General features: G+C 39.1%; 1 protein-coding gene and 1 pseudogene across 2 annotated transcripts in view; one reads left to right on the forward strand and one right to left on the reverse strand.

The window, feature by feature from the left end:
• Positions 1–6,240: 6,240 nt before the first annotated feature.
• On the reverse strand, positions 6,241–15,504 carry LOC105309423 (annotated as a pseudogene).
• A 667-nt stretch (positions 15,505–16,171) lies between these two features.
• The window catches only part of FREM2 (FRAS1 related extracellular matrix protein 2), a 271,893-nt gene continuing 265,207 nt past the window's right edge, over positions 16,172–22,857 (forward strand). The window contains exons 1-2 of one of the 2 annotated variants that reach the window (XM_023526177.1): positions 16,172–16,577; positions 17,613–21,627. In XM_023526177.1, coding sequence (XP_023381945.1) covers positions 16,446–16,577; positions 17,613–21,627 — 4,147 coding nt within the window. In that variant the 5' untranslated portion in view covers positions 16,172–16,445. Of the gene's footprint in view, positions 21,628–22,857 lie in introns of both variants that reach the window. The other variant, XM_011385559.2, reaches the window with a different exon arrangement.

Genomic DNA, 22,857 nt, shown 5'->3' on the forward strand with positions numbered 1-22,857 from the left:
AAATCAGTTTTTCACTCTTTTAGTTAGAATTCATAAATCTATCTTCAATTATTCTCTCTTCTTCAATCCCTATGCTTCTGTGTATTCGTAGCATAGCCCTTTACATGTAGTAAGCGTTCAATAATTATTTCTTCAAATTACTTACTATGGATATATTTTTACTTTCAAACCTTATGGCCTTTCTTTTTTCTCCTTGTTTCTGCAGCAACTTTACTTATTCCACCACAATCATATCATTGCAATGGTGTCCTAGGCACTACATTCTCATTTATCATACAGAGCCAGTTGCCAGATTAATCTTCCTAAGATATTGCTTTAATTATTGATCACTTTCGAAATCTCCAATAGCTACAACTTTTTTAGTTTTCAAATCTTAATGCTATTTTTTGGTGACTCTTAACCTGAAAAATCACAGCCTATTCAATATTTTTCTTTATACCACTAAATAGCTTATTTTCACCATGACTCTTTGCAACTAGGGTACAGGTTTACCATAGCTCTGAACTTTCTCTCATGTACTCACTTGGCTTATAGGCTCGTCTCTCTTTCTTTAGTTATCCAAATTGAATTACAATCTTTAGTCTATCTTGCAACATTCATTATTTAATTATGTATTATTCTTAATTCACTTCTAATTTTCTTGTATTTCCTTCTAATTATTCTGGCATGGTCTATCCAATTTGATGGTGAAATCCTTAAAGGTAAGGACAAATTTTAGTAACTATTTCTACGCTCAAAATCATAAACAATAAGCATGCAAAAAATAATTACTCATCTTATCACCTCTATATACTGATTTTGATGCACTGTGAGAAAATGTCAGAGCGAAACAACTGAAAGAGAAATAAAAAACAACTTTTTTCCTTTCAATAAATCAATGTCAATGAAAAGTATTATATATAAGTTACAGAAAATAGCAGGTGCATTAAGTTGAAATCAACATGAATTTGGAAAAACTCTTTAAGAAAATCGAGAAATTGCTTCAGTAGAGTTTACATTTCTTGTGCTTTCAGTCAACAGTAATTCTAATAAGTTTTCTTAAGTTGTAAAACAAAGAAGGTGAGAAACCTGAATATTTTTACAAGTAGTGGAAAATAATATGATTACATTTTATAAGACAAAACATTAATAATTAAAAAAATGTACTTGAAGTTAAGTTCATTTGTAAAAGGTATTGGATTTAGTATTAAGTTAAAACATTTACTTAAAATAAGATGGGGCAATCACCAGTCAAGATGGTGAAGTAGGTAAGTGCTGTGCTTGACTCCTTTTACAATTACATCAAAATTACAATTAAATTACAGAACAACCATTATTGACAATAGCCTGAAGTCTAGCTGAATATGTGTCTTATACCTAAGAACACAGAGAAGAAGCCACTTAGAGACTATTACGAGGGGTGGAGACATGAAACAAGATGCCCTCACACATGTGGCAGTCACAGCCTCAGAGGTTCCCTCGGGAGGAGCGAGTGGTCCCAGCTCTACACCCGGCTCCCCAGACCAAGGTTTCAGTGACAGGAAGAGAAGTCCCTACAACTCTGGCTGTGAAAACCAGTGGATATTGTGACTGAGTGATAGAAAGGGATGTTAGAGTCCCAGGCACTCCTCTTAAAGAGCCCACATGCAGACTTACCGACTGGCTCAAGTGCTGAGACAACTTGAAAGGCACCAGGGACTTACTGGGAGGAACTGAATTATCTGAATTCAAGGCAAGGGCTAAGGGACAGCTTTCTCTCAGATAGAAGTCCTGGCTGAAGCCATTGTTCCTTTGTTGAGCCCTTCCCCCTCCCAGTGTACAGATGCAGGTGGCTGCCATATCTGAGTCTCCATCAACTTGATAACATGATTGCCCTACCCTGGTGATTCTGAGACCCCACTCTACCCAACTTAGGGGCCCACCTAAGCCACTTCCAATGGCTTTTCCATACAAACAACCTATATTGGTTCATGCTACAACTTCTGAAGATCTCAAAGGTTCACAAAACTCAAATGATCATCATATGGCCTCGATGTACCCTGTATTTCTTGCTGAGCATCCCCAAGCCTGGCACTAGCAGCAGCCAGCTTCAGTTCACAGCTTGGCCTCTGGAGGCACCTCCAAGACCAGAGCAAGTAGAAGTCATCTGTGGATAGGTGGCAGGTCATGCCAGGTTGCCCTGGGCAGGGCACAAGCTATAGCTGAACTTGGCCTGCAGTGGGGACCCTCCCAGGAAGCTTCAGGGCTGACAAACCCTGTGGTTGTCTTCGGACTTGAGGCTGCTTAACAAGAGGTGTGGGTATGCTGAAGCCAGATGCTGTTGTTTGGGTTTTGCGAGCCTTTGAGAAAGTTTGCCACTCCAAAAATATACCTCATTGGGGCTATTGATTACTTTAGGCTGGTTAATTTTAAGAAATAACCAGGAGCTGATATCTTAAGAGAAAGTGGAGGTGAATTACAATTTTTAGTGTGATCAATATCTATCTTAAGCAACTGTGCTGAAGCATGTTGAATTATTGTACAAATTCGATTCAAGAGTGGAGCTTCAGTTTACTTTTCAAAATATTTTGGTATAGATTTTAAGACAGATCTAAATAAACACTTTAATTTTAAATGTTATTTTGTTATAAATTCAACCAACGTGGCAACCAAAAAGAAAAAAATCGGAATCAAAAAACCCACCAGTATAGCTCATTAATACTTTTCCTTTTGCATATTCCTCTAGTTCTTGTCCATATATTTTACTATTTATATTACACTCACAGGATACATACTTAATATTATTAATTTTCCATGTTGCTATTTCACATAATTATTTTTAAAATATATATATCAGTATAATAAATATAGTACATTTTAATTTATCTCTTCATTTTATTTTAGACACTTAGTTTTTCTTTGACTTCTTTTACTTAACTAAAACTTTAATCTTTATGCCTTTTCTCCAAGCTACAAGCACTCTTATCATTAAATTACATTGTGCATCTACAACTACAGTATTTTATGTTTGCTCAGAAACATATAATCTCATTAAAAATAAATAACTTTCCCACAACTGCTCCAATCTTGTTATTATTTGTCTTATTGATACTAGCCGTTCTTACAGGTGTGAGGTGGTATCTCATTGTGGTTTTGATTTTTATTTCCCCAATAGCTAGTGAAGTTCAGTATCTTTTCATATGTTTGTTGGCTGTTTCTACGTCTTCTTGGATGAAGTGTCAGTTCAGATATGTGTGTGTGTGTGTGTATATATATGTGTGTGTATGTGTATGTATATATATATTTGTGTATATATATGTGTGTGTGTATATATGTGTGTATGTGTATGTATATATATATATTTGTATATATATGTGTGTGTATATATACGTGTGTGTATGTGTATGTATATATATATATTTGTGTGTATATATATGTGTGTGTGTATATATATGTGTGTGTATGTGTATGTATATATATATTTGTGTATATATATGTGTGTGTGTGTATATATGTGTGTATGTGTATGTATATATATATATTTGTATATATATGTGTGTGTGTGTGTGTGTGTGTGTGTGTGTGTATGTGTGTGTGTGTGTGTGTGTGTGTTTATTTCTGGGCTCTCAATTATGTTGCATTAATCCATTTGTCTGTTTTTTTTTTCTTGCCAATACCATGCTATTTTGATTATTGTCTCTTTGTAGTATAATTTGAAGTCAATCAGAGTGATGAATCTGGCCTTCTTTTTTCTCAGGATTGCTTTGGCTATTCAGAGTCTTTTGTAAATCCATACAAATCTGATGATTTTCTATTTTTTAAAATAATTCCCATTGAAATTTTGATGGGGATTGCATTAAATCTATATATCACATTGGGTAACATGACCATTTTAACTATGATGATTTTTCCAATCTATAAACATGGAATATTTTTTCCATTTCTTTGTGTCTTCTTTAATTTTTTTTTAATAATATCTTACAGTTTTCAGTGCATAAATCCTTCACATACTTCATTAAGTTTATTCCTAGGTATTTTATTCTTTTTGTTTCAATTGCAAAAGAAATGGTTTCTTTCTTTTTCTGAAATTTTATTGTTAGAATGTAGACACAATGGATATTTGTATGTCGATTTTGTATCCTGAAAATTTACTGTAGTTTTTAGTTGTTTTTATAGTTTCTTTGGTGGAGTCTTAAGAATTTTCTATATAACGAATCATGTCATCTGCCAAAAGTGACAAATTTAACTTCTTCATTCTCAGTTTAGATACCTTTTATTTTTTTCTTTTGCCTGATTGTTCTAGTTATGACTTTTAATCTTGTATTGAATAAGAGTGGTAAGAGTGAAAAACCTTGTCTTGTTCCTGATCTTAGAGGAAGAGCTTTTAGTTTTTTACCAGTAAGTATAATATTAGCTGAAGGTTTGTCACATATGGCCTTTATTATGTTAAGTTTCTTTCCTTTTATGCCCATTTCATGAAGTATTTTAATCATAAATGAATGCTGTACCTTCTCGAGTGTTTTTTCTGCCTCTGTTGGTATGATCATATAATTTTTATTCTTTATTTTGTTAATATGGTATATCACACTGATCAATTTGCATTTGTTGAACACCCATACACTGATGGTGGGAATGTAAATTGATACAGCTGCTATAGAAAACAGTATAGACGTTTCTCAAAAAATTAAGTATAGTATTACCATATGATCCAGCAATCTTTCTTCTGGATATTTACCCCTCCCAAATTTGAAAACTTTTGTCTATAAAGATATATGCACCCCAATGTTCATTCTAGTATTATTCACGGTGGCCAAGACATGGAAACAACTGAAGTATCTTTCGATAAATGATTATATAAAGAAGATGTGGTAAATATATACAATGGAATATTACTCAGCCATAAGGAGAGATGAATTACTGCCATTTGTGACAACATGGATAGATCTTGAGATAATCATGCTAAGTGAAATAAGTCAGATGGAAAGGGTTGAGAACCATATGATTACACTCATATGTGAAATATAAATCTAAAAGCAACAAACAAATAAGACATAAAACAAACTCAGAAACACCATCAGTTTAGTAGTTACTAGAGAAAAAGGAAGGAGTCGGAGCGGTGGATAAGAGTAAAGAAGATCAAATATATGGTGACGGATGGAGATTTGACTTTGGGTGGTGAACACATAATGCAATATACAGATAACATATTATTAATTGTACACTTGACACCTGTATAATTTTATTAATCTATGTCACCCCTAAGAAAATAAAGAAATAAAAAAATAATTTTGTACTGTATAGTTTCATTGGGTCTTAAATAGTTTCTCTAGCTGGAAAAATGAGTATTTTGTGTTCTTTAAGAAACTAGTATATATAAATGAACTGCTACATGTTTAGTTAAACTTTGACGAAAGCTAAAGACGAAGCTTTTGGGTGCTTCTACAATGCAAGATATGCACTTATATATTCATATAGTGAAGGGATGGAATGGTAGAGATACATGCAATCCTTTGCAAATCATAAGATATTCTAATGGAAAATAAAAACCTGACACTAACAATTGTTTAAAAGAGAAAAGAACCAAAGTCAAGAAAAATGTTGAATATCTACTTTTAAAAAGAGAGAAGTATAATACAACACAAAAATGAGACCTAGAAATTCTAAAAACACTAATTTTAATGTTCTAAAAGACAAAAAAAAGTGATAGGTAGAAGTGAGGAAGCTGTAACAAAATTGAACACAACATGATTTGACCTCATAAAATTTTACAAGCCTTCATATTTATAATAATACATTAATGCCCAAAATGTAAAAAATACAAAGTATGATTTTCTCCCTTAGATTTATAATAAACTTCTGTTTAATACATTTACGTTTATAAGCCTTCTCTCTTGAACAACATATGCTATAGAAGTACATGCATACCAATATTTTATCATGAGAATTTTAGTTTTCATCTCATACTAGTGTCTTGCCTTTCTACCCATAGCTATATAAATATGATTTCCATTATATAGCACTTAAGGCCTTTCTATTGATAAATTTTAATCAACATATTACATTAAAAAACCTTGATTTTCAAAATAAATTGTTTTAGTACTATAGCATGATGGGTTTAATTGAATAGTTGAAGGATAAAATGATAAATACATTGTACTATTTAAACTATTTCAGAGCTGTAGGAAAATGTTTGATATTTAAAATATAATCAAGATGAGACCGCATAGTCATGAGCAGTAAAATACTAGAAAACAGTGAGTGAATAAATAAGATGATTTTTCATCAGTGGCCATTCATTATTTTGTTATTAGGAACCTGGAAGATATTGTCTTCTTTGAGTTTCAAATATTCTGGTAAATCTAGTTGTTTCTTAGTTTCCTCAATGTCACCTTGAATTGTTGAAACAAGTGACTCTAAAAAATCAAAGTTCTTTTCTGATCTGAGATAGTCATTGTTGACCACATTGAGAGTTTCCCCATAGAAGTCTTCTTTGAAAGTATGCATGATATGAGTTTCCAAGGACTTTTTATTATTCTTATAGTATGAGTTCCATCCTATGCTCACTGCCATCTTATGAACATCACTTCCAACACTGTTCAGCCATAGTAAGTGCCAGGGGATATATCCCCTGGAAGATTATCTACTACTTGCTCAGGAAAGTTAGTTGTGGAGATGCCCAACTGTTTGGAGATGTGGCCAAAGCCCAACACTTGGCCAGGGCAGAAGTAAGGCAGATGCTTCACGATGCTGTCTGCTCGCGATGACTGGAGACAGGCGAGGTGGAGTCGTCATTGAGACGGTGCCCTGGTCCCCGTACTAACGGAGTGGAGCTTTGCTGGCCCTCTGAGCCTGAGCGCAACGGGCCTGGAGGGGCCCGCAACGCCGCAAGCCCCTCATGCTGCTGACCCAACAGAAGCTGCCAGGAGACTCAGAAGCGGCATCTTCACCTCTGGAGCGGCTCTTTCGTAACTTTTTAAATTAATATATTACCATAAACATCTTTATTTATATAGAGTTTATTTCAACTTTGAATTAGTTGTTAGTATAAATTCTTAAAATTACAGTAACTATTTCAAAAGAATAAAAATATCTCACTGGGAACTAATATACTAAAAATAAACTGATTCCTTTCCAACAAGTGTGGTAGCAGTGTATAAACAAACCCTCCATAACTTAGCTTTTCTATTTTTTTTTTTAATTTGTGTTGTTTTATTTGATTTTCTGAGAATTTAAGAGATAAAAATGAAGCTGGGGATCTTTTCAGTTAATCTCTTTGTGTTGTTTCAAAATATGTTTAGCTGGATAACGTAGCATATTTTACTTTACAATATCCTAGAGATACAAATAATGGAGGCACTATGTTGACAGGCAAGATTGTCTAGTTGAACTCAGTCACTGGAAGTATACAACCTGGGTTCAAATGCCAGCTCAGAAATTTACCAGTTATGAAATCCAAGAAAGCTATTGTGCTTAGGTGAAAGTTAAATGCTGAAATCTAGATAGGAAGCCAGGGGATGGGGAACTGGATTTCGGAGGCCCTATTACAAATAACAGGGCTGTGCCTTGCGAGAACAATTTGGGAACATGACTTGAGATCCTAGGCAGGACACTGGCATCTTTCTAAGCCAAGGCTAGAAAATTGCTGAAAATGGGGTCTAGAGATTGATTCATAAATAAAAAAGAAAAGACAATATTTTTGGAAGTTCATAAGTGACCTACCAAAGAAACCATTCTCAAGAATTGATTTATTTTAGATTATTCCTAAGACTGTTTCTCTAGCTAATGACTTTATAACTCTGGTTTGAAACTATTAAAATAAGATCGTTTTCCCCTCTAGAAGTATGTGTACTATTCATCTCATATTAAAATTAGATTGATCTTTTTCTTTTTAATTTAAATTATCCCTTAGATTACTCTGTTTTACAGGACTTAATTCATGTGAGAAGTAGGCAGGAGAGAGTACTGTTTCAGAGGGTCTTCTGTTAAATCTCACTTTATATATCCCAAGGCCACCATAAGTCCTTCAATAGAGGCCTAGCAATAAGAGTTAAAAATAGGATTGCTGTAAGAAATCTACAGAAGTCATTCCATATTTTTTTAATTTAAATCCCAATAAGATAAGAGCTTTTTACTTTATTTGTTCTTTGATTAGTTCTGGGTTCAGCTTAGTGGTGATCTCTTATGTAAACGGTGTTTAAATTCCACTTTATTCTGAGTTCTGTTTGAAAACTTGCAGGTGAAAAATCTATGAATATTAATGCCCCAGGATCACTAGCTTTAAAGAAAAAAACTTAATGTGACACAGTCAAATATTTGGGGAAACTATTTTTAAAGGAGTCAAACCCAGGCTTTTATGCAAAACCTTAAATGGCACTGAGTTCTTATTGCTGGCTCAGCTCAGGCTTATGCAGCCACAGTGACTTGGACTTAAAATTTCTTAAAAGTATAAAATAGCATATTTCAGAATGTAGAAAAAAAAGCAAATAGTAGACTACTCGAATTCTAATTTATTTAATTTTATTTCATCCAATTTAATTCTGGTTGTCAATAATTGTATGAACTTGAAAAAATTACTGAACCCTGCCATGTATCAGTTTTCTCAAATATAAAATGGTAATCAGTTACGCTGCACAGCGATTGTATTTGGCTCCCTCAAATGTGAACTTCTTTCTTCTAAGTGAGAAATTCCCATAGTATAAATTTTAGTGATAGGCTAATCACTCAATACCAAGAGACCAAAAAGGCCAGAAACACACTTCCCCAGTGCCTTTGGCAACAAAGATGTGGGACCATGACTTAAGCTTGGATAATCCAGTCCTGGCTGGACTTTTGAATTTATAGTGACAGAGAGAAAATTCATTTTATCTGTGGCTACAGTGATATCCCGAAGCCAAACAGCAGAGGCAGTGGTTGCAGAGCGATTGACTCATACCCAGTGCTGGCCTTAATGGGAGAGCTGCTCTCAGGGTCTGGTGTCCAGCAATGGCTGCAGTGCCATTTCCAACAGACCATTACCAAGCAGAAACTTTGTTTCTGGAAGCTTAGGCTTTTTGGTTCACATTCACATTTCTGAGTGTTATGGTACATACCACCTTCTCAGAAATTATGAGAGCTACCCAATATCTTTTTATTTTCTGTTTGCTTAATTCAGCCAAAGTCAGTTTCTGTTATTTCTAAGAAAACTGAATAATATACCTGGCTACCTTGCAAAACTGTTGTGAAATCTGAGTTGTTTCAAGGGAAATTCCTTGAGAAAGAATAAAATGTGATCTAATTTCATGTAATGAGTATTTATTAAGGTGTTTATGGAGGTAAAGCATGAGCAAGATTCATTCTTGTGTGCTCAGGATGCTTTCAAATAGTGAAGGTTACAAAAACAACAGATGACTATAACACTATATACATTGAGTGGTCCCTTATGAGAAATACAGCAGGGTATGAGGTGCAGGGTGAAGAGGGTAGTGAAATAGAGTCAAAAGATGCATCGCTTGCACTAAGATGAGTAGATGAATGAAGAGTCCATGGCAGAGGGAGTATTTGACATCATCCTTAAAAGTTGAAATGGAGCTTAAGGTAGAATACAGACAGTAGCTTTGCAGTAGAAGTCAGAAATCATTTTCCTTTCCAATTCCACTCTTAGATCTCAAACTCTTTGATTCAGTTTTCTCACCTATGAAATGAGGAAGTTACAGTAAATGGTCTATAAAGTTCTTATAGTCCTCGAATTTCTGATTGATTCCCATGGGTAGATAAGGAGAACATAGCAGGTAAAAGGAGCATGGTGAACTAAAAGTCAAGGCAAAAATGTTAGCTGAGCAAAGACTTAGAAGCAAGACAGTAAGTTCAATCCCAAAACAGTGTGTAGTTTAACATGGAATATAAAGATGAAAAGAGTGTATATCATCTGATAGGCAATGGAAAGCCAGAAAAGATTTTAGCAAAATACTATGATAAAATATAGACCTTTTTTTTTTTTTTTTTTTACGTCTAGAGTAATGTATATGATGGCAAATGCAACAGCAGTGGATTTTAAGAAATCTAAATGAAAAATAATGATAAACTGAACTAGGACTATGATAGCAATGGAAAGAGGACAGTTGTGAAAAAAATGCTGGAAATAGATTCTCTCCAATTCAGTGACTGATTTCTGAGAATGAGGGACTTGTGGTCAAGATAACTAGAAGGGTAAAAGTCACCCTATAAGAGGTTTATAAATCTGGTAAGAAAATTGAAATAGATCATTCAGAAGAAGAGAGATGTGAGGACCTAGCAAAATGGTATAGATGACAGAGGCTATGTTTACCATCTCTTGCGACCACATCAGAGTTGTGCTGGAAACATGAAGCAAACAGCAGGCAGAGTCACCTGGGGCCTAGATGAACAGAAACCCTAGGCAAGGAAATAAGAAATCACTCTGCTATGGTTGGAGGTAGAAGAGGGCAAAGATGCGAGGCTACTTGGTCCCCAGCGGCTGAGTGGGACAGAGGCTATGGCAGTTGCAGACATCCCTCTTAAAGGGGCCATGTATACAAAAGGACTTTCACAGTGATGAACCTACTTGCTATGAGCACCAGCACCAGGTCAGCAGTTCGGGGGGCACCAGGACCTTACAGGGGGACACTGAGTTGTTGGATCGAGGGCCAGAGGTGAGGCTTTGTCACGGGCATAAATGCTGCCAGTATCCATTGCTCTTCTGTTGAGTCCTTGCGATGACATAGCTGAGACATCATCAAACTGGATAACAGAGGTCACTGGACCTAGGGTATTCCCTGAAACTCCAACTCCCCCAACTCATGGCCCTACCCAAGCTACATCCACTTGTGTCCTCGGCAAGTCCTATGCCCCTTGCTGACCAGCTCCAAGACTCACACTGTTGGCACCTGGCCTCGGTTTCTGGCATAGCCTCTAGAGGCAACTGTAAGGAAAGCATCTGTGGATTGCTTGCTGAATCTTAACAGGTGGCCCCAAAAGGGTAGAAGCTGGGGCTAAACTTGATCTGCAGCTAAACCCCTCTCAGGAGTGTGCCACTGAACACCTACTACACAAAGCCATGCTAATAAGACTGGGAGACTTAGAAGCTTTCCTAGTACATAGGAATGGACACAGAAAGGCAGCTAAAATGGGAAGACAAGGAAGCAGAAACCATATGAGAGTACAAAACAGCTCCAGGAATAATGGAGTCAAGCAGTTTAACAGATGCAGAGTTCAAAACACTGGTTATAAAGATGCTCAATGAACTTAGGGGAAGTGTAGATGAATTTAGTGAGAGCTTTAACAAAGAGATAAAAAAACATAAAAATGGAAATGGAAATTATAAAAGGGAGCAAGTCAGAAATGAAGAATACATGATCTGAAATGAGGAGTATATTAGAGGGAATCAAAAGAGTGGATGAAAAAGAGGATTGAACCAGTGATACAGAGGGTAAGGAAGCCAAGGACACCCAATCAGAATGGTAAGAAAAAAAGAAGCCAAGAATATAATAATAATTTAAGGGGCCTATGGGACAAAATTGAATGTAACAACATCTGCATCATAGCAGTACCTGAAGGAGAAGAGGGAGAATAAGAAGTTGAAAACCTATTTAAAGAAATAATGATGGAAAACTTCTCTAACCTCAGAGAGTCCCAAGAGAGATGAACCCAAAGAGGCTCACATCAAGAAACATCATAATTAAAATGTCAAAGCTTAAAGACAAAGAGAGAATCTTAAGAGCAGCGAGAGAAAAGAAGTTAGCTACCTACAAGGGAACACCAGAAGACTGGCAGATGATTTCTCAAAAAAAAAAAAAAAAAACTTCGCAAGACAGAAGAGATTGGCAGGACATATTCAACTTAATGAAAACCCAGGATCTACAACCAAGAATACTTTATCCAGCAAAGTTATCATTTAGAGTCCAAAGATAGAAAAGAGTTTCCCAGACAATAATAAGCTGAAGGAATTCATCAACAACAAGCTGGTATTACAGGAAATGTTGGAGGGACTTCTTTAAGAAGAAAAAACATGTATCAAAAACATGAATAAAGAATGGTAATAACTACATATTTATCAACAAGTACCTCAAATAGAATAGAATTAAGTGTTCCAACCAAAAGATAGAGTGACTGAATGGATAAGAAAACAAGACCCCTACATATGCTGCCTATAAAAGACTCACTTCAGAGTTAAAGACACACAGAGACTAAAAAGAAGGGTATAGAAAAAGATAATTGCCTTGATAGACCTAGAGTGTACTGTGCTGAATGAAGTCAAATAAAGACAATTACATGATTTCATATAGATGTGGAATCTAAAGAACAAAATAAATAACAACAACAACAAAAACAGAAACAAACTTATAGATACAGAGAACATTTTGAGGGCCACTTGATGGGAGGGGTCGGGGGGATGGTGAAAAAGGGCAAAAGGATTAGGAAGTACACATGGATAGTTACAATATAGTCATGAAGATATAAAGTGTATCATAAGGAAAATAGTCAACAATGTGATAATAAACATGTAAGGAGAAGAGAGATACTAGATTTACTGGGGTGACCACTGTGACTTACATAGATCTCTACTAATGCTGTACAACTGAAACTAATATATTATTGTAAGGCAACTATAATTGAAAAAACTCATTATACACTGTAAAAATGAACAACTAATAGTCTATTATATTTCAATAAAGCTGTAAAAATGAAAAAAAGAGAGAGACGTGCATAGTTTAAAGGGGTATTGCTATTGAGGGAGATTTTTCTACAAAATAGAAAAAATTAGCAATAATTTTACCAAAAAAGAGGCAAGTAAAAAGATTGGAAATACAAGTAAGAGGGGAAAACTAATAAAACATTTAACAGATATAATTAACATATTTTTATTTACTATGAACGTAATCAAATATTTCAGTCTTTCGGTAATAAAATACTAAGAAATAAGTCCAGAAAACAAGTTGAGAAGAATCAAAGAGAAACTAAGAGTTTTCAATCTTTATTTGTAAAAATTTGGAATACAGTTATAGATAGATAGATGATAAATAGATGATAGATAAATAGATAGATAGACAGACCCGTATATTTACAGATATAGAAAAGTGTTTGAAAACAATGACCATTCTTTTTCATTTTCACTTTGCATATATACATATATATAAATACATATACATTTTGTTATATCATCTTTTCAATAACTTTATGAGGATAGTCAAGGCAATATTTTCACCTTTTCTACTTTTCCCCAATCACATTTTTAGAGATGCATCTCCAAGTTCCAAGCAAGCAAGTGAGAAAGCCAGCTTCATAACAACTGGCTCTCAGTCCAGTGTTCTCTCTTTTTCCCCATAGTAGATGCCTATCTGAACATAGCTTTGTCTGGAAAATCTGGTTGTTTGTGATGCTATGTGTATCACTTAATTATAGATCCATCTTGAAAATTCACATATCCTCAGAGTAAAATTGAATTTAATCTTATATTGCTACATTTTTATTTTAGTTTTCTTGTTGGTTAAAAAATAGTTTCTTAATAGTTTCTTTAAAAAGTTTCTTAATGCAAGCTACCCACATCAATTAATGCAAATGTTGTTCTATCTGTTTTAAAAAAAGAATAATTGATCCATTGGTAAAGGGCATGAGCTCTGAGTTCGGTTTTCTAAATTAGTAGTAGTGACACATTTTTTTACTAACAGAGTCAGTCTTTCTGACAAGAATGAGAACTACTGCCTCTGACCACAGAACATTATCATTAATAATATTTATTTTCCGATGAGAATTTAATATTCACTATTTTATCAATAATCATAATGCAAAATATATTTAAGCATGTAACAACATGTTATTTTCTATGTAATTTTAAAAAACAGCAACAAATAAATAAGACATTTACCCCCCAAAATAATAATTCTTAAGAATCACTCCATCACTTCAATCAAGGCAGGCTAAATTAAAAAGTCAAAAAATATGTGTTTATTGATTTCCTTAAAAATAAATGGAGACTTCTATTCTTCTTACCACAAAACAAAATATAGAACTCTGTCCTTCATGCATATTTCAAATGCTGATCTTATTTTTCATTTTGGCTTGCAAGTCAGAATTGGACTTTAAAAGGAAGAAAGGAAAACTCCAGAGCCACTTGAGAAGCCATAGGAGTCAGGCTGTTGGTCTGGTTCTGGTCAGAACACACCCAGAGTCACAATGCCTGAATAAGGGCCATTTCCAGTTGTCATTTTTCAATTAAAACACATACCCAGAATTTGAAATATCATATATAAAACATCGTATTCTGAAATTGATATTCTATTTCACTTGGCATCTTCCTATTTGTTTTACTTGTAAAAAGGAAATAATAGGATTTTTCTTTTCACTGCAATTTGAATTCTATATGAAATAATAAATAAGCATAAGCTATAAAATAAGAATGCTAAAGCAAATTGGAAATTAAGAGTTGAATGGGGTTTTCTCATATGTTGATCATATTGGCCACATCCCTTCTATGTTCCTGAATGTTTATTTTACACTAAATTGTGAAATGTATTCATCAATTGTAAAGGGGAGTTAAAAGTTCCCCCACAGTACAAAATATGTAGAATAAACTCAATATGAATTTAATTAACTAAATGTTTTTTTTAGATGAGTGTTTCTTTTTAAGTTTCTCTCTCTCCTCTCTCTCTCTCTCTCTCTCTCTCTCTCTCTCTCTCTCTCTCTCTCTCTCCTTTTTTCTTTTTGAAAAATTTCAGAACTTTTCACCTCTTGATTCCCAGGGACAGACACTGCCCAGTAGGCTTCCTGGAGCACAATTTAATATCACCCAGTAACGCTTATGTACAGAGGCAGTGGCCTGGGAAATAGGTCTCCGTGTGTCAGGAAGGGATCAAAATCCTGGACTGGAGGAGATCAGGCCAAAGTCACAAAAGGATTAAATGGATAAATGCTTCTTACTGAAAAGTGCCCACATATGCATCTTATATCTTCATTTTAGGCTGAAATTTAAAAGGACATAAGTTTCTTACACTTCTTTCTTTCCCAAATCTAAACTATCTTTAAGCAGAAAAGGGGCAGGATGACCATTGTTCCAATTCTATAGTCCAATTAATAATCTGATTATTATTTTTGGAGAGAAAAGAACATTACCTAATGAAGCATTTTGGTCAGTATAAGCAAGACTGCTCAAGGAACTAATCTGAAAATGGTCGAGTTTTAACTGTGAAGGCTTTGGGGGAGGGGGGCACGGGAGAGGAAGGGTAGTTAGAAAATCTTTCAGGGAATCTACACACTTCAAAAACCAGACAAACACAAGGGGGCAGGAAGAGATAAAGCTCTGACTTCGAAAACCAGCTGACTGAAATGCGAGCTAATGATCTATTTTAGTTCTCCCTCCGGATATTAATTCTGTTGGCATGCAAAGAAATGTGATGCTGACAAATGGGTTTAGTTTGTACTTGGTTTAATTACTGCGAGGACAACAGGAACGTCTCTAATGACAGCTACATCAGCGCCGGCTTTGGAAGAGCCTGGGGCTACATTCCCTAAAACGTACTCTTTAGTGCTAGTCCCGCGATTACTATCAGACTGCATTTCTCACGCATTCCAAATACCCTTTTTTTACTTTTATTCTGTGAACTTTGTAAAGGAGGGGCTTGTTATAAACTCGGCAATCCAAGGACTGCACCCCACTGTAATTTACGAGGAAACGGCCGCGTGGGGAGGAATCTGCTCCACCATTGTCTTTTTATTTCAGCTGTCCTTTTGCAAATATGCCTTTAGAGTTTCCTCCCAAACTGCAAACTGCTCCGGGTTTCTATTCAAACTCAAGCGACACTGCATATAATTTTCTTCCTGGGTTTGCAAGTTTCGGTGAGAACCCCTTACGCTGGATTCCACTGACTTTGGGGGATGGGAGCTAAAATGGGTAATTCTGCATCGAAGGCTGCTGAAGAAGTGAATCTAGCCCAGCGGCTAACAGCCCAGAGCGCAGCAGCCCTAGCAGCCTAGAGTGGAGCGCGAGCAAGGGAGGGCAGCTCCAGGCCTCGCATTCCCTCACTTTCAAGACAGTCTTTTGAGTCTTCTACCTCCTCCCTTTTCGGCGCTTTCCCCGCCTCCGCCTCTACCAGCTGATTGGCAGAAATCTCTATCCAACCCACAACTCCGGGCCTCCTTCTGGGACCAACGATTGGTTTCCTGGAGGACGAGAGTTAAGGGGGTGCAGGGGGAGGGATTTCCCTCAAAGCCCAGGATCCCGGGACTTGGGAAAGAGGAGTGGTGCCACTCAGTTCTCCGCGACCCTGAACAGCGAGTGGTTGAGGCCGACGCGCCATAAGGACTTGTCCTCTGCTGCAGCTACAGTCCAGACCGCACCACGCAACTTTTCCACCTTCCTGGCCCAGCCTCCGCTACAGCAAAACCCTGTGCAGACAGAGAGCGGAGTTCCTGGCTCTTTCCGGAGTAGTATCTTGCTCTCTGCCCAGGGACTGGCTGCGCGCTCTCAGGCTGACCTGTCGGAGCCCTACACCTAGACCATGCACTCAGCCAGGGCCCCCAGGATCGCCTCCTGCGCGCTCGGGGCAGCCAAATGCATCAGTTTTCAACCGACGGCTTCGCCTCCGCCGCGGGTCCGGCTGATACTGCTGCTGTTGCTCCTCCTGTCACTGGTAAGCCGCGTTCGGGCACAGCCCGATGCCCCTGGTAGGGCGTTGCTGTCCTCGGATCTCGTGGGGGTTGCAGGAGTCCCCGCCGAAGAGGCTATAGTGATGGCGAACCGTGGACTCCGAGTACCCTTTGGCCGTGAGGTCTGGCTGGATCCACTGCACGACCTGGTGTTGCAGGTGCAGCCAGGGGACCGCTGCGCGGTGACCGTGCTAGATAACGATGCGCTGGCCCAGCGACCCGGCCACCTGAGTCCCAAGCGCTTCCCGTGCGACTTTGGCCCTGGAGAGGTGAGCTACTCTCACCTAGGCGCGCGGAGCCCGTCGCGAGATCGCGTCCCGCTGCAGCTGCGCTATGATGCTGGGGGAGGGACGGCAGTGCTACCCTTGGTGCTAGAGGTGGAGGTAGTCTTCACTCAGCTGGAAGTTGTGATTCGAAACTTGCCCCTGGTCGTGGAGGAGCTGCTGGGGACCAGCAATGCCCTGGACGCGCGGAGCCTGGAGTTTGCCTACCAGCCCGAGACTGAGGAGTGTCGTGTGGGCATCCCGTCTGGCTTGGGCGCGCTGCCTCGTTATGGGGAACTCCTCCACTATCCCCAGGTCCCAGGACGCGACAGTGAGAGGGGCGCCCAGAAGCCTCTCCTTATGGACTGCAAAGCTTTCCAGGAGCTAGGTGTGCGGTACCGCCACACAGCCCTCAGTCGCTCACCAAACAGGGACTGGGTGCCCATGGTGGTGGAGCTGCGCTCTCGAGGGTCTCCTGTGGGCAGCCCTGCTTTGAAACACGAGCACTTCCAGGTGCTGGTGAGAATCCGAGGAGGGGTCGAGAACACCGCACCCAAGCCCAGTTTTGTGGCCATGATGATGATGGAGGTGGACCAGTTTGTACTGACTGCCCTGACCCCAGACATGCTGGCAGCTGAGGATGCTGAGTCAACCCCTGACTTGTTGATCTTCAACCTCACCTCTCCATTCCAGCCTGGCCAGGGCTACCTAGTGAGCACTGATGACCGAAGTCTTCCCCTCTCCTCCTTTACACAGAGAGACTTGAGCCTCCTGAAGATTGCCTACCAGCCACCCTCTGAGGACTCTAACCAGGAACGTCTCTTTGAATTGGAGTTAGAGGTAGTGGACCCGGAAGGAGCAGCCTCAGATCCTTTTGCCTTCATGGTGGTGGTGAAGCCCATGAACACTCTGGCTCCTGTAGTCACTCGGAATACTGGCCTCATTCTCTATGAGGGCCAGTCTCGGCCCCTCACAGGCCCTGCAGGCAGTGGACCACAAAATTTGGTCATCAGCGATGAGGATGACCTAGAGGCAGTGCAGCTAGAGGTAGTGGCTGGGCTCCAGCATGGTCATCTTGTCCTTCTAGGTGCCTCCAGTGGCAAATCTGCCCCTAAGACCTTTTCAGCAGCTGAGCTAGCAGCTGGCCAGGTAGTTTACCATCATGATGACAAAGATGGCTCACTGAATGACAATCTGGTGCTTCGAATGGTGGATGGAGGACGCAGACACCAGGTTCAGTTTCTGTTCCCTATCACCTTAGTACCTGTGGATGACCAGCCACCAGTCCTCAATGCCAACACTGGGCTGACACTGTCAGAGGGTGAAACAGCGCCCATCCTACCTTTTGCTCTAAGTGCAACTGACATGGACTCAGATGACTCTCTGCTGCTTTTTGGGCTGGAATCTCCCTCAACTACAGGGCATCTGCTTCTCCGCCAAGCACATCCTCCCCATGAGGTAGAGGACCTTATCAGGAACCCTTGGAGAAAACAGGGAGTATTCTATGAGAAAATAGTGACAGAGTGGCAGCAGCAGGACATAATGGAAGGGAGGCTGTTCTATAAGCACTTTGGGCCCCATAGACCTGGGCCAGTGATGGATCAGTTCACATTTCGAGTCCAGGATAACCATGACCCCCCTAATCAGTCTGGGCTACAGAGGTTTGTGATTCGCATTTATCCTGTGGATCGCCTCCCTCCAGAATTGGGCAGTGGCTGTCCCCTTCGGATGATAGTGAAGGAATCCCAGATAACACCACTAAGGAAGAAGTGGCTGCGCTATACTGACCTAGACACAGATGACCGAGAACTACATTACACAGTGACTCAGCCTCCAATGGACACAGATGAAAACCACTCACCAGCTCCATTGGGCACCTTGGTCCTGACTGACAACTCTTCTGTTGTGGTGACCCACTTTACCCAAGCCCAGATCAACCACCATAAAATTGCTTACAGACCTCCAGATCAAGAACTAGGAGTGGCTGCCCGAGTGGCCCAGTTCCAATTCCAGGTGGAGGACCGAGCTGGGAATGTAGCTCCAGGCACCTTCACCCTTTACTTGCAGCCAGAGGACAACCAGCCACCTGAGATTCTAAACACTGGCTTCACTATTCAGGAGAAGGGACACCACATCCTGAGTGAGTCTGAGTTACGTGTGAATGATGTAGACACTGATGTAGCCCACATCTCTTTTACTCTAACACAGGCACCCAAACATGGTCACATAAGGGTATCTGGACAGATACTGCACGTAGGTGGGATTTTCCACTTGGAGGACATAAAACAGGGTCGGATTTCCTATGACCATAATGGGGATGAGTCCCCGACTGATAGCTGCTCCTTGGAGGTCAGTGACAGACACCATGTGGTGCCCATCACTCTGAGAGTGAATGTGCGGCCAGTGGATGATGAGGTGCCCATGCTGAGACTTCCTGCAGGTACTCTGGGGTCCTATCTAGATGTTTTAGAAAATGGGGCTACAGAAATCACTGCCAGTGTTATCAAGGGGACTGATGAGGGCACCGATGATTTAATGTTGACTTTCCTCTTGGAAGATCCACCCTTACATGGAGAAATCCTGGTCAATGGAGTTTCAGCAGAGCAGTTTACCCAAAAAGACATCCTGGAAGGCTCTATTGTCTATGCCCACACCGGCGGTGAGATAGGCCTATTGCCCAAAGAGGACTCTTTTAACCTGAGCCTGTCAGATATGTCTCAAGAATGGAGAATAGGTGGCAATACTATCCAAGGAGTTACCATATGGGTGACCATCCTTCCTGTCGACAGCCAGGCCCCAGAAATTTCTGTGGGTGAACAGTTTATAGTAATGGAAGGTGATAAAAGTGTTATAACCTCAATGCATATAAATGCTAAAGATGTTGATTCCCTAAATGATGACATCTTGTGCACTATAATTATTCAGCCTATCTCAGGTTATGTAGAAAACATTTCTCCAGCACCAGGCTCTGAAAAATCAAGAGCAGGAATTGCCATAAGTGCCTTCACCCTGAAAGATCTCAGGCAGGGCCATATTAACTACGTCCAGAGTGTCCATAAAGGAGTGGAACCTGTGGAAGATAGATTTATATTTCGTTGTTCTGATGGCATTAACTTTTCAGAGAGACATTTTTTCCCCATTGTAATCATTCCCACCAATGATGAACAGCCAGAAATATTTGTGAGAGAATTTATGGTGATGGAAGGCATGAGTCTGGTGGTCGACACGCCCATTCTCAATGCTGCTGATGCTGATATTCCCCCGGATGATCTAACTTTCACTCTTACTCAATTTCCTACTCATGGTCACATCATGAACCAGCTGATAAATGGCACAGTTTTAGTTGAAAGTTTCACCTTGGACCAGATCATAGAGAGTTCCAGCATTATTTATGAGCACGACGACTCTGAGACCCAGGAAGATAGTTTTGTGATTAAACTAACAGATGGTAAGCATTCTGTGGAAAAGATGGTCCTCATTATGGTTATCCCTGTCGATGATGAGACCCCTAGAATGGCCATTAATAATGGACTAGACATAGAAATTGGAGAAACCAAAATTATAAACAACAAAATATTAATGGCAACTGATTTAGATTCTGAAGACAAATCCTTGGTTTATATTATTCGTTATGGGCCAGGACATGGCCTATTACAAAGACAAAAACCTACAGGTGCCTTTGAAAATATAACACTGGGCATGAATTTTACCCAGGATGAAGTGGACAGAAACTTAATTCAGTATGTCCATTTTGGGCAAGAGGGCATTCGGGATCTAATTAAGTTCGATGTGACTGATGGAGTAAATGCCCTCATAGATCGCTACTTTTATGTATCTATTGGGAGCATTGACATTGTCTTCCCCGATGTAATAAGTAAGGGAGTATCCTTGAAAGAAGGTGGTAAAGTCACCCTTACAACAGACCTACTGAGCACTAGTGACTTGAACAGTCCTGATGAAAACTTAGTTTTTACCATCACCAGGGCTCCCATGAGAGGCCTCTTGGAATGCACAGATCAAGCTGGAGTGTCCATCACATCTTTCACTCAACTCCAACTGGCTGGCAACAAAATCTACTACATCCACACAGCTGATGATGAGGTAAAAATGGACAGTTTTGAGTTTCAGGTCACCGATGGACGTAACCCTGTCTTTCGGACATTCCGTATCTCTATTAGTGATGTGGACAATAAAAAGCCCGTGCTCACTGTCCATAACCTGGTCGTCAGTGAAGGTGAAAACAAGCTGATCACTCCTTTTGAACTCACTATTGAAGACAGAGATACTCCTGACAAACTCCTAAAATTCACCGTCACCCAGATGCCTGTTCATGGTCAGCTCCTACTTAACAATACCAGACCTGCCATGGTTTTTACCAAGCAAGACTTGAATGAAAACTTAATCAGCTACAGGCATGATGGCACTGAGTCAAGTGAAGACAGCTTCTCCTTCACGGTAACTGATGGTTCCCATACAGAATTCTATGTTTTTCCTGATACAGTATTTGAAACAAGAAGACCCCAAGTGATGAAGATCCAGGTCTTAGCTATTGATGATAGTGTCCCCCAAATTGCAGTGAACAAAGGGGCCTCTACACTTCGCACTCTGGCCACTGGCCACTTGGGATTCATGTTCACAAGCAAAATATTGAAAGCGGAAGACAGAGACAGCTTACATTTTTCTCTTAGGTTTATTGTTACAGAGGCCCCTCAACATGGATATCTCCTCAACCTTGGCAAAGGCAACCACAGTGTCACTCAGTTTACACAAGGTATGGTTCAGTTTTCTTTCCTTATAACAAAAGGGCATTCCAGGTCTTATTTCCTGAGGAAATGTCTATTGCTGAAAACTTTATTAAATAGAACGTCAAATTGGAGTCCAAGAGACAGGAAGGAAAGGGAAATAAAAGGGAGGAAAGGATTCAGGGACTCTCTTTCTTGGGAGAACAGTTCCCTTCTTGTCATATGTCCCACTACAGTGACCTTTATTAGAGAGAGTATTGATGCGTTTTGATAGCAGCAAAGTTTGCTGCCAAAGTGGGAGCCAGACTTTGGTAAATCAAAAAGCAGGCTTTCCAACTCTGCTCTGCTTGCCAGCCTGCCCTCTGAGCAGGCTGTTTTGCTTCCTGCAAATTGTTTATGAAGCATTTTAGCATCTTAGAGAGAGATATGCTTTCTAAATTCTATATATTCAGATTATTATTATCACATGTCATTCAAACAGAGCCTTCAAATTTATATTACTTTGATTAATTTTTAGAGCATTGTTCTAATACCGATACAGTTGTTAGAAACTTTGTAATGAAAATAAAAAGATATATTTCTACTTTGTAAATTTCGTAATTTTTATATTTCATGACAAACACTTGTCCAAAGACAGAAGAGGTAAACATCTATCTAGATTTATAAAAATTATATGTACAAGGCATATTACTATGATACACACAAAGTGAGAGTTTTAGAAGGTATGATGTATAAGAAGACAGTATGTCTGTCACCAAAATATGCATCCACTTTGTTATTAAGAACTTAAAGATATGTTAACAAGATTAATAGTATAAGGAGGAAATTATTTTCTCATTTTAGACCTTTGTCCTATTTCAAACACAATAACAAACACTGGTTTTATCTGCATTAATTTGCATTCTTGAGGCTAAAGCATTTTTCTAACCTGATTTTTCTTTGTGCAGACACAATCTGAGACAGGAAGGGCAGGAGATCTATGCAGAGTTACTCAGTGACTGAAGGGAGAAGCCCATTCAAGCCTGCTGGCTTAGAAGTTAGGTCTCTGTTCTCTAGAACATGCAACTTTCATTACAAAAGACTTTGGGCTCCTTTCATGAAAATCTCACTGTGTCAGAATGGAAACCAGATCTACCCTGTGAGGGCTCTGTGGGTAGAGATGGAGTTTTAACCCAAGGGCATCCCAGTGCTAGTGTTCTTTTCATGCTACACTGCTGTGCTCTTAGATAACCAATGTTTTAATAAACATAGATGTCACT

The sequence above is a fragment of the Pteropus vampyrus genome, unplaced genomic scaffold (assembly GCF_000151845.1).
Source record: "Pteropus vampyrus isolate Shadow unplaced genomic scaffold, Pvam_2.0 Scaffold737, whole genome shotgun sequence".
NCBI classification, from domain to species: Eukaryota; Metazoa; Chordata; class Mammalia; order Chiroptera; family Pteropodidae; genus Pteropus; species Pteropus vampyrus.